At 46.1% G+C, this 12528-nt stretch overlaps 1 protein-coding gene across 1 annotated transcript in view; it reads left to right on the forward strand.

Moving 5' to 3' along the window:
• Window positions 1-972: 972 nt before the first annotated feature.
• Window positions 973-12528, forward strand: part of Prrc1 (proline rich coiled-coil 1) — a 40160-nt gene continuing 28604 nt past the window's right edge. The window contains exons 1-4 of the mRNA XM_021150371.2: window positions 973-1129; window positions 8931-9047; window positions 9587-9976; window positions 11565-11725. Coding sequence (XP_021006030.1) covers window positions 8951-9047; window positions 9587-9976; window positions 11565-11725 — 648 coding nt within the window. The 5' untranslated portion in view covers window positions 973-1129; window positions 8931-8950. The remainder of the gene's footprint in view (window positions 1130-8930; window positions 9048-9586; window positions 9977-11564; window positions 11726-12528) is intronic.

The raw sequence follows: 12528 nt of genomic DNA on the forward strand, positions 1-12528 counted from the left end.
ACCTCGTCTGTCTTGTTCACCGCGGTATCCAAAGTACCAATGCTCGGCACACTGCAGCCATTAATTAATATTTGCTAAACGAATGAAGAAATCAACATACCTTATAACTATTAAGGGTGTGAGCTAAGGGGATGAAGATGGTATCTACTTTCAGCACCACCCCAAACAACACTGAAGAGTAACCCAGAAGGCCGCCCACACACATTCTGAGAGGATAAGGTAACAAGGGGACAACCCACTGTAGCTACAGAGCCAGAGCTGCAGTCAGGGAACTGCTAAGCAGTATTAGTTTTCAAGAAAGTATTGCAGTGTTTAAAGCTGCCAAGTTCAAGAGATGCATCAATGTCAGATCTGTGACTAAACCCCCCATAGGAAAAGTTCCAACTACTGCAAAAGCTGCCATCCTTCAAATATTGAACACTAGGAAGCTTAAAGGTCTGCTCGTCTGTCTTATTTTATTGGCGACTCTGTTACCTGAGTTAGTGATGGACAATATAACTCCCATTTTATACGTGGAAATAAGGAGAATAGTTGATTCATACCAGGGAATGCTGCAGAACAAGGGATCTTTAGATCCAAATTAAGATTTCTGATTGTGAAATTGCGTTGTTTTTTTTTCTTTTACACTTCATTCATCCGTTTCTTTAATCTATGTGGTTATTGGACAATAATTGTGCCAGGTGCATATATGATAAGCACCCAGACTTTCGCTTTTTTTTATTATTATTATAAAATAATGTGCATAACCTGTACTTGAGAAGAAAATCGGCAAGTACCTCGCCGCCCTTCTCGTGCCCAGTAGCTCTCTGGAGGTCATCTCAGCTACGCGGAAAGCTTTGATCACTCTCCTGCTGTGAGGGGGGTGGGGACAGAACGACGAGAGCGCGGGTGCACCCGGGCCAGTAGTGGGTGGGTGTGGGGCAGCCCGGTGGAGGCCGGCCGAGGGGCGTGTCGGGGCGTGTCGCCGACGTGGCAGCGGGGCGGCGCGGAGGCCATCTTGGCGCGGGACACACGCTCCTCTGGTCTTCCTCGTCCACCGTAAGCCGGATCCCTGCGAGGGACCCCCCGACCCGGCCCCCGACCCCGATCCGGGTGTGCAGCTTCTGCGCAGGCGCTCGCTCCGACCCAGGTGAGCGTGGACCTGGGCGGTGACCCGCGCGGTGGCGACGGGACGCGGGCGAGCCCCAGGTGGGCGGGCCGGCCGGCCGACGGCAGGGTGCGGGGGCTCCGGGCGGCGGAGACACTCGTCGGGACAGCGGGGTCCCTCCTAGCATCGCTCCGGCCCCGATCCCCGCTCTCCCGGCCGCACCCTCCCGCGCGTGCACGGGTGGCCAGGCCCGTGGACCTTCGCCCGGCCCTGCCCGGCCTGCAGACGTGGCACAGACTGCCCAGGCCGCCGGCCCGGTGGGACGCAGCGGCTCCTCCCGGGATCCCAGGGAGTGTCCATCGCCACCCCGCAGGCTGCCTTTAACCCGATCCATTTCAGAAAGAAATTTAGGACCTCTTATTTCCTAAGTGGCAGGATGTCTTGTCCAAGAGTTTTTGTCAGGACTCTGATCTGAGTGGCAGCTTTGACAGTCTGTGAACCTGGCACTTTTTGGCACTCTGGTGCTGTCTGAGCACTGTTTGAATCACTGAGTGTTTAGGGAAGTTTATTTTAGGCTCTGCACCGAGAATGGAGAATGACTGCTGACCTCCATCCTGAGTCTGCCCAGGGGTATTTGAGGCAGTCTTGGGACATCAGTAATATCAATAGGAATAGTTTCAGATGCTGACTTTATCAAAAGTCCATTATCCTAGTTTTCTTTTAAGTAGTCACCAATTTTTTTTTTTAAACAGACTAACGTAGTCACAAACAGTTTTGAAGAGCAGTTTGATCAGACCGTGAGTTCTTTTTGTTGTTGTTTGTTTGTGTGTTTATTTTGTTTCTTGTTTTTTTTGTTTTTCCCGAGACAGGGTTTCTCTGTATAGCCCTGGCTGTCCTGGAACTCACTGTGTATACCAGGCTGGCCTCGAACTCAGAAATTCGCCTGCCTCTGCCTCCCGAGTGCTGGGATTAAATGCGTGCGCCAATACTGCCCCAGACCCTGAGTTCTAATCTTCTAAGCTGTTTCCATCCCTTTTTCTGTAGTAATGTTGATGCATTTGGACTACATTTTGTCCCTTAAAAAAACCTCTGTCAACTGTTGCATCATGATCAGTATTCTTATCCTAGTAGGTTTCTTTTTTTTCTTCTTCCTCCTCCTCCTCCTACCCCTCCTCCTCCTCCTCCTCCTCCTCTTCTTCTTCTTCTTCTTCTTCTTCTTCTTCTTCTTCTTCTTCTTCTTCTTCTTCTTCTTCTTCTTCTTCTTCTTCTTCTCCTTCTTCTCTTCCTCCTCCTCCTCCTTCTTCTCCTTCTTCTCTTCCTCCTCCTCCTCCTCCTTCTCTTCCTCCTCCTCCTCCTCCTCCTTCTGGTGGTGGTGGTGTTGTTGAAAGTATGTTTATGTCTGCGAAGTTGATCTCAGTACTGTGTTTAAGTCATTGCTCAAACAGTAAAAGGTCATGTATTTCTGGTGGTCTTTGCTCCTGCTGAGAGATTGGGATTATCTTTAACTAGGATCTAGCCTTTGGAAAAGATAGATAGCCTCTTCGGAAGAGCAGAAAGCAGAGTGACTGATAAGAGATGAAGGAAGGAGATAACCTCGGTAGAAAGAGACGCAGTCTGCAGAAGGGCCTTTCTCTTTCAGGTTATGTCTTTATCCAGGTAGCAGATTCAGTCTCTTTAATGTCTGTGCTTCCCGTCTTGTCTTCACAACTAGGCTTGGGCAGGGGTGGGGGTGGGGTGGGGGTGGATACATGCTCATCTACTTTCCTACTCCCCAGTCTCCCTTCTTTGGAAACCGTTCTGAGATTGTCTTTAATTTAACAAACACATGGGAACTTTCAGAGCATCCCTTCTGGCCTCTCTTCAGTATTTAGTACCTTGAAATGTCGGCTTCTCAGAACCACAGTCTCTTCATGTTTTTCCTGCCACTCTGTTGCTCGTATTTCTGCAGGTTAGTCGGCTACATGCCTGGAAGAAGGATTGGTGTTAAGTAGCTGTCCCTTTATTTTGGTATAGCCTTCTTAGAAGAGATGCGGCAGAACGTGATACCAGAAACCGTCGGTGTGTCCACGAGACTTGTGGTCTGTGGTTTGTGAACTCCAGACCCAGTTGCTGTCCCTACTTAAGTGTTTCAAGGAACTTGAACCTGCTGAGTTAGAGGTGAAACACTTTATGATCCTCTAAAGGACGCCATTTACCTCCTTGGCCTCTTAACACTGCTCTCTGTCTGACCTGTTGAAACCATCATCTGTCCGACTGACTGTAATGCTGCCTCATCTCCTCCTGGCCTTTATGGGCACTTGCTGAGTCTTTCCCCCTAAATGTCTCTCAAGTCTGTGTCCTCTTTCTCATCTCCATCATCGTCACCTTAGTTTAGGCCACAGAGTCTCAGCCTGGCACTATGGATGCGTGGGATCATATGATGCTTGTAGGATATGTATTATGGGAATTTGTGCTGCTACCTAATCCAGACCAGCAGTACCCTAGTGACAGCCAGAAGTTGTGGTGGAACCCCCCCCCCCCGGGGGGGTACAAGGTTATGGTTAGTTCTAGTTTAGGGTATTGGCAGATCCTGTTGCACTTCTACATTCCTAAGTGGTGTCTCTGCCCAGTGGTTCAGTGAACCCTTCAGCCAAAGGAATCCTTTTCCATTCACCCTCCCTCCTCACCTTCACTCCCCCACCCCCCGCCCCCCGCAGTGCTGGTGGTTGTATATGCTAGGTAAGAGTTTTAACCAGGCCTACTCCAAAAGATTCTTCAGAACATAAGTAGGAATTGTCAGTAACTGGGGTCAGCCCACGTCCTCAGGTGGGTAGTGGATCTACTGATACATCTGTGGGTAGAAATGTTGTTTATCAAACATATGAATGCACCGACTTGGATGGATTTCGGAGGCATATGGCGGTGTGTGTGTGTGGGGGGGGGGGGAAGCCAAATATTAAGGGATTACCTGGGATTTAATTTTGTTTATCTTACCTTTATGAAATGGGTGTTTTGTTGTCAGTGTTTGTGTCTGGAGGGGGGATGTGACAGAGGGGTGCAGTGAGGGAGTCTGGAGTGATGGTGTGGTTCTGGGGTGGTGACTGGGCGCCTGTGCATACAGTTCAGCTTCACTGAGCGGCACACACCTCCTGTACACACAAATTGGTAAACACGGCTGAAGTCCAGGTAAGGTCTACAGAGTCCTTAGTGGTGCCGTGTCCGGCTTCTGCGTTTGGGATTTGCCTAGCGACTGTGACTGAGATCAGTTTGCACAGAGCTCTCTACTGTGTGTTCTTCTTAGAGATTTAAAATATCAGGAGAGTTAGAATAAAGGGCAGATCTTCCTCCACTCCAGTGCCTTTCTGTTCTTTAAATGTCCTGCCTCTTACCTCTGTCAGGAAGGCTGGGCCCCTGGGCCCCTGGCTGCCCCTTAGTCTTGTTCCACCATGTGGGCGGGCTTTCTTGAATGTGTCTACTCCCTTTGTTTACACCTGCAGGGTGTTCACTTTGTTTGTTTGTTTGTTTGTTTGTTTTTTAATGGAAGGTTCCCCTTTTCCTCATAAGCTCTTACTTCCCTTGGCTTATGGAAGTTTGCTTTATCTTTCAGCACTCATCTATGTGTTGGAGACCTTCCCCAGGTTTTACAGTCGCAATCCTTTTTCCTATAGCCCAGCACCATTGTCCTTAGCCCCAGCATACAGAACCCAGCCTTCAAGTGTATCGCTGTTATTGGGTTGACTCGTCCCAGCATCCTTGGATGTTGGCACTGTGATTTGGTTGTGTCCTGTACAAGTCTCTAAGTTGACTGGGTTTTGCTTAGCACTGAATTTCTAGAGGCTCATTACAGTGCTTGGCAAACAGTTTGCCTTTGCTGAACTTGTAAACCAAGTGAAAACATGAAGAGCTGATTTGGAGCAGATCTCTTCTCTTCTCTTCTCTTCTCTTCTCTTCTCTTCTCTTCTCTTCTCTTCTCTTCTCTTCTCTTCTCTTCTCTTCTCTTCAAACTCCAATCCCTATTTTCTTCCTTACATCCAGGAGGAAGGCAATCTTTATTTGTTTATTTTAAGATTTATCTATTTATTGTTACATGTAAGTACATTGTAGCTGTCTTCAGACACTCCAGAAGAGGGAGTCAGATCTCATTACGGATGGTTGTGAGCTACCCTGTGGGTTGCTAGCCACCCTGTGGGTTGCTGGGATTTGAACTCAGAACCTTTGGAAGAGCAGTCGGTGCTCTTAGCCGCTGAGCCACCTCTCCAGCCCTGGAGCTGGTTTTCTACCGTCTCCATTTCCTTTCCTCTTGCTGAATAAAACACTCCAACAAAAGCCACTTCAGGGAGAGAAGGGCTTGTCTGCTTCGTAGTTCAAGGGTACAGCTCACTAAGATGGAGACTTGTAGGCAGCTTGACAGTCTCATGGAGTCCAGAATCAAGAGCGTGCTGCTGCTTGTTAGCCAGGGTCACACCGGTGTGAAAGGTTTCTCTGTTTTGGCTATGTGGTGGCAGTTTTCCCCACCCTTGCAGTGACTGGGCATAGAGATTCTCATGATCATCTTTTAGTCCAGAGTCTCTCATTTACTGACCTTCCGTTGTCCTTGGCCATGGGTGCTTGGGACCCACACTTGCTCCTCTGAAACTATCCCTGTGGACATTGAACTGTCTGTTTTCCAATCTAGAGCTCTTCCTCAGTTTAAGTCTGTTCTAGAAGTTGCTCCTCCCTACCCCCCCCCCCCCGCCAATTCTAACGGGGACTGATCCTTTTTGTGACTTCCCTTCAGCCAGTGGCTATCTTGACCTTGGGAGATGTTGTTTTAGATTCTACCCTTTGGAGACTTCTCCTTTCTGACCCTCAGCTAAGGTGGACCCCTCCCAAACCCCAGAGGTGGAGAGCTTTCCCTCAGACCATACTGTTGCTCTCTCAAGAGGATCAGAAGACATGCCCCAGTCCTTTGGGGGCTTAGGACCCTTCAAGGAAAAGGGTGTTCCTCTGAAAGTCTGCTTTCTGTTTGGGAAGATCTCTTGCTTCGTCTTTATTTATGACCATGGGCCAGCACTTTTCTAAATTACACAGAACGGTGGTTCTCAGCCTGTGGGTTGTGGGGATTGAACAACAGGGGTCGCTTAAGACCATCAGAAATATCAGATACTTACATTAAGATTCATAACAGTAGCAAAATTATAGTCATGAAATAGCAACGAAATAATTTTATGGTTGGGACTCACCACATACCACTGTATTAAAGGGTCAAAACATTAGGAAGGCTGAGAACCACTGGCCTAGAGGGGCTCCTGTTTCCTAAAATAGTGTGTCTGCCCTTGGGTTAGAAAGATGGCTCAGTGGTTAAGAGTACTGACTGCTTTTCTGTAGGATCTGAGTTCAATTCCCTGCATCTATATGGTGGCTAACAACCAACTATATCTGCAGTTTCAGGGGACCTGACACCCTCTCCTGGCTTTTGTGGGTATTAGGTACCCACATGATGCACAGACAGGTACGTGGGCAGAACACTTATAAACATATAATAAAATTAACTGCCCTGGGAGGGTAAGCTGCCATATGGCCCAGTAGCAGCCCCTGGAAAGAGGACAACACGTTTGACTGCCGCCTTCAGAACGACTTAGCTCAGTGGAATCTGGTTCAAGGTTTCCTACATTCTGGCCGTGATCTTCCCGGCCTCTGCCCTGCCCCCTGCTTGTCCCACTCCACCTAGAAGGTTCTCCTGCAAAGGCACACCTACTGGGCGTGGCTCACCAAATGGAAGGTGAGGAAGAAGAGGCAAACCAGGGAATAAGAGATTTAGGATAGTGTAGACCCCTCCTTACTCGAGAGGGAAACCTGCAGAGGGGTCTTGGGAAGAATCGGAGACCACCATGAGCTTACTCACCGAGGCAGTTGGAAGTCGGGGTAGGGGGTAGGGAGTTGAGAAGCTTCTATGATAGAGGAAGATGAGCCGCCAGTAAAAGAAGGTCCCGTGCTGCTCAATAAACATCTTCCCCGGAGCCCACAGGCCGGAAGAGTCAAGAATCCATAACGTGTTAATTAACTTCTAGAAATCAGATTACTCCAGTTGCTGGAATTGTTACCAGTCGACCAAAATGAAGTTTAGAAAATGACATGGCCTGGTGGTGCTGAGCTCCCCTTTTCCATGTTTACGGGCCAGGATCCCAGTCAGGGAGTAGTGCTGTCTACAGTGGGTGGATCTTGCCATTTCAGTCAGCACAATCAGGATTTTGCCCACAGGCAATCCCTAGTGGCTCTCCCTCCCTAGTGAGTCCAGAGTCTGTCAAGTTGACTAAAGTTAGCACTATCATATACTTTAGATTTGTAATTTCTTTTATAGAATCATATCTGCCCTCCACGCCCCTACTCACGCCTCCTCCTGAGTCTGCCCCACCACATCTCCTTCTCAATTTCATGGCCTCTTTGTAACCCATTGATTCTAAATGGTGGTGCTGTGTGTGTGTGTGTGGGGGGGGGCATGCACTAGAGAATAGATAGCCTACCGTGGGACATATCCCTGAAGAAAGGGACTCTTCCTCCTTACAGCCATCGACTGTGTCAGCGCCTTCTCCATCTGTGCTGGAAATTTGACTGGCTTCATTTTGTGCAAGTCTTACATGTTTAGAAGAGACTGTTTCATAGAAGTTCAAGCTCGGGCTCTTCCAGTCTTCTCACCCCATCTTCCATGCTGTTCCCTGAGCCTTGGTAGGAGGGGTATAGTTATTCAGATGTCCTACTTGCTGTCCTTTGGGTAGTGGGTAGTTCTGAGTCTTTGTTAACTGCCATCCATTGCCAAAAGATGGAGGACAGCTGCGCTGATTGTGTGTGTGAAGCAGCTAAGGTCCTAGAGAGAGGCAGTTGGTTAGTAAGGATGCTGTCTTCTATTGACCCGCTTAGGACTTTGCTTTCTTGTGGCTTGTTTGCTTTTGTTAACTTCTGAAACCCAAGGCTCATCATTCCCCTGTCACAAGGCTGCTGTGGACCAGGAGACTGGAACCTAACTGGCTTATAAAGTTGAACTCATCTTGATTTTTTTTTTTTAATGTTAATAGGCATAGGCCACATGTACTGTATTGCGAGAATACGTTTATAAAATCAAGCAAATTGAACTCTTAAAAAGAAGTGTTGTAGAATAGCCCTACACAGAATGCTTTGTGAAAGAAGATGAGGAATTAAATTAGTTTAATTAGTTAAATTAGATGTTTGTATTTTAAGCATTTTGATTGAAACCCACACATAACTCTAATAGGATTCAAGTGGCCAAAATTGACTGGGCACTTTACTATTTAAATTATTTAAAATATATAGCTTCATTAATAAAATACTTAACATAAAATGGTCCCTCGGTTGTAAATAAATAAATATATATATATATATATATATATATGTATATATAAACACACATATACATATATACATATGTATATATGGAAATGTCACATGTTATTTGCATATTAGTTTCATAGTCCTTTTTAAATTTATTCAAAATTTTGTTACAAAGGTTGTTGTAAATAAACCCAAAGATGTGTGTGTGTTTGTGTGTGAGAGTATGTATGTGTGTGTATGTATAATGTGTGTGGGTGCCTTTGGAGGCTAAAAGAGGGTGGGTGTCAGGTACCTTGAAGCTGCAGTTACAGGTGGTTGTGAGCTGTGATGTGGACGCTGGGATCTGAACTCAGGCCCTCTGTAGGAACTGCCACCTGCTGATCATCTCAATGGCTTCTCAGGAGTTTTGACAAGCCCTTCCTCTAGATATTGTAAGTGGTAAAGGCTGACTTGCCTCCTAGTGGTTAGTCTCAATTGTTCTTTGACTACATATGCTGCTGCCCCGTATAAAGCTTACTACTGTTTTATCTCTTTGCAGTGTGCTGTAACTGAGGGAAAATGATGGAAGAAAGTGGAATCGAGACCACGCCGCCTGGAACCCCTCCCCTGCATCCTGCAGGCTTGGCTGCCATGCCCTCCACGGAGGCTCACTTAGGTTTGTGTTGTCTGGAACATCTGGAGGATGAGTTGGAGACACTGGTCTCTCTGAGTTAGAAGAATCCATGTGCTAGTGCTTCTCTAATCTTGTCAGGGTGGAAAGAAAGTGTCCTTTTAAATGTAAACAATAACAAAGAGATAACCTCACTTGGCCATAGGTAAGGAAACATAGTGTTTTGGTGTAAGCCACTGTGTAGCCAGCCTTCAAAGCATGTGTTGGCTTTGATGTTCTTTGACTTTGTGAAGATTTGTCTTTTTGCGGTTTTAGTGCTGAAGTTTTTACGTTCGTATCAGGAATGGAAAATGACCTTTTTCATTCTCAGGCAGCGTTTGCCTTGAGTTGTGCTGTTTCCCCAGTGGAATCACCACACGGCTCCTGTACTCAGATACAGTTATTATGCATTAGAAATGACACCTTTAAAATTACTTGTTAAGACTTGGCTTTCCATATTAGACATTGCCCAAGCAGTGAATGTTTGAAAATGAAGTAGAAAGCCTTTCTAACTTTGTGTGTTTATCCTCTCCACCCTCTTCTAGCTGCAACCAGTTCCTTCTCGTCTCCCAACGTGTCGGGAATGGAGTCTCTGCCCCCACACGTGTATTCCACGCCTCAGCCCTCCCTGCCCCCTGTGCAGCCGTCCGCGCCACCTCCCTTTGTGTCAATGTCTCCGGCTCCTTCTGTTCCCCTGAGTGGCACTTCTGTGCCGCCCTCCGTGTCTCCATCGCCTGCCACTGCTTTCAGCGGCCCTCCGATGTCCCACTTCCCACCTTCGACCTCCGCCTCGGGTGCTCTCCTGTCTGCACCGCCTTCGGGGCCTCCGATATCAGGGTTTTCTGTCGGTACAGCCTACGACATCACGAGGGGACATGCTGGGAGGGCGCCCCAGACACCTCTGATGCCGTCATTTTCTGCACCTCCGGTTACAGGTGAGCTTCCCTTGCTGTTCTGCGGTACTCGGCTGACTTAATGTGTTATTACAGTATGCTGTGTTCTAGGTTGTGTGCACTGCGGTTGTGGACAGTGGAGTACCTTAGTTTATGTGTAGACGTGGGCATCTGCTGTTCATGGGTTTTGCTTTTTCTATGTTATTGATCAGTCTCACTCGGACTCCTAGTTTCCCACTCAACATCTTCTTGCCATTTAAACTATTAACGGTAAAACTAATGGAACTTATTATGTAGTTTTTGTGTGCTATAAAAATTGATGTACAATTGGCATGTGAGGTGTGAGAAAGAATCCCCAAATTCCAAGCTAACACCCATTACTAACTGATCAGCTGCAGGTTGCAATCCAAGAGTATATTATAGGTCACTTTTTAAAAAAATCAGAACCAGCTTTCCTAGAGAATATATTTTATTTAGCTAGTCTCATGCACAAGTGGGTGATACTAGCCCATTTCTTTTTTAGGCCAACTGTCTCCCCTTTTATCCCCTTTTTAGTATGGCTGTTAAAAACTAATGATAAAAATTTTATTTTTGTCATCTTCTGTCCTTCATCATTTTAGGCTAGAGGAGTAATTTAGCTTTGATTATCTAGTATCCAATTTGGCTTATCTACCTTTACAAATAAAATGTATCCTGATGCATAAGAATTACACGGTAATCTGTGTTTACACAGATTTAGTGTGTGTGTGTGTCTTTGTGCCTGAGTATATGTATGGCCACCTCATGCATGAAGATGCCTTGGGAGGCCATAAGCACTGGTGGATTCCCTGCAACTGGAGTTAGATGGTTGTGAAGCCACCTGATGTGGGTGCTGACCATGAATCCTCTGCAAGAGCAGCCAGCGCTATTAGCTGCTGAATCCTCTCTCCAGCCCCAGTGGGTATTTTCTTTTGGAAGTGAATGTATTACACATACATATATACATACACACACACACACATACATATACATACACACATACACACACACATACACACACACATACATACACACATACACACACATACATACACACATACACACATACACACACATACATACACACACACATACACACACACATACATACACACATACACACACATACACACATACACACACATACACACACATACACACATACACACACACATACACACATACACACACATCCTCACACACACATCCACACACACACATCCACACATGTGTAGTGATTATTTTTTTTTTAACGGTGGACTTGAGTGTTCAGTTCTTTGTATGGATTAAGGAGAGTAGAAGTACATCAGTCATCTCAATGCTGCATAGGACACACAGTAGCACACACGCACATAGGTACCCTATGTGTGTGTATATGTGTGCTTATATTTGTTGTTTTGTAGGACACTTGGTGTAAACTTATGTAAAAGGGGAAATATCTTTAAAGGGCTCTTTTTACATTTATTTTTATAAAGGTTTCAGTTAATAACTTCCTCTTTAGGTGCTCACGTGGTTCTATTATTGAATTTGGGTTGAGCTTCTCTTGCTGTATCTTTTTATAGGAAAACATTTGTGGAATAAATTACATAACTAAGATTTTGCCATTGACTAGGTATCTTGCCAGCCCCCATTACTCAGCAAGCCAGCATGACGTCTCTGGCCCAGGGACCTGGAACCACATCAGCCATTACTTTCCCGGAGGAACAGGAAGATCCCAGAATTAACAGAGGCCAGGATGATGCCCCTGCTGGCGGGATCTGGGGTTTTATTAAGGTAAGGGTGTTTGCTTTTCAAATTGTTCTTCTAATCGTAAAGCTGACAGGGGCTCATTAGAGAAACTTCTGAGAACACAGTATGGAGTAAAGGAAAAGAAGCCCTTGGTGGCCAGATTTCTGTAGGTGCTCTTGTCATTTGTCTATGTGTGTCCGTCTGTCTGTGCGTGTCTGTACACCTGTACTTATTCTCTTACTAAGAATCCAGTTGGATTAGGGACATGGCCATTGTGTTCCTTGTCTTTATGAAGTTGTTCTCTGAATTAATGAAGACTAGAAGATTTTATGAATGTCCTCCATTAATAAAATTGTCTGTCTGTCTGTCTGTCTGTCTGACTCTGTTTCTTGAGTACCTTGGAGTCTGTTTATTGGGGTGTATGCATGCCGGTCTATGTGTGTGCATGTGAATGTGGAGGCCAACATAACCTCTGTTGCCCATGTTATTTTTGGTTCAGGGTCTGTCATTAAATTTGGAATCTATCAATTCAGCCAGGCTGGCTTGCCAGTGAGCTCCGAGGATGCTCTCACTGTATCCCAGTCCAGAGCTTGGGCTTCAGACCTGTGCTTCAGTGGTCTGCCTTCTGAATGGGTGCTGGTGATCTGAACCCAGGTCCTCATGCGATTGTGGGATATACCAGATGAATCATCCCTCCAGCTCTAAATATTCTTTCTTTAGAATATAGTTCTTTCTTTCTTTCTTTCTTTCTTTCTTTCTTTCTTTCTTTCTTTCTTTCTTCTTCCTCCTTCTTCTTCTTCTTCTTCTTCTTCTTCTTCTTCTTCTTCTTCTTCTTCTTCTTCTTCTTC

Source organism: Mus caroli, chromosome 18 (assembly GCF_900094665.2).
Source record: "Mus caroli chromosome 18, CAROLI_EIJ_v1.1, whole genome shotgun sequence".
Lineage (NCBI taxonomy): Eukaryota > Metazoa > Chordata > Mammalia > Rodentia > Muridae > Mus > Mus caroli.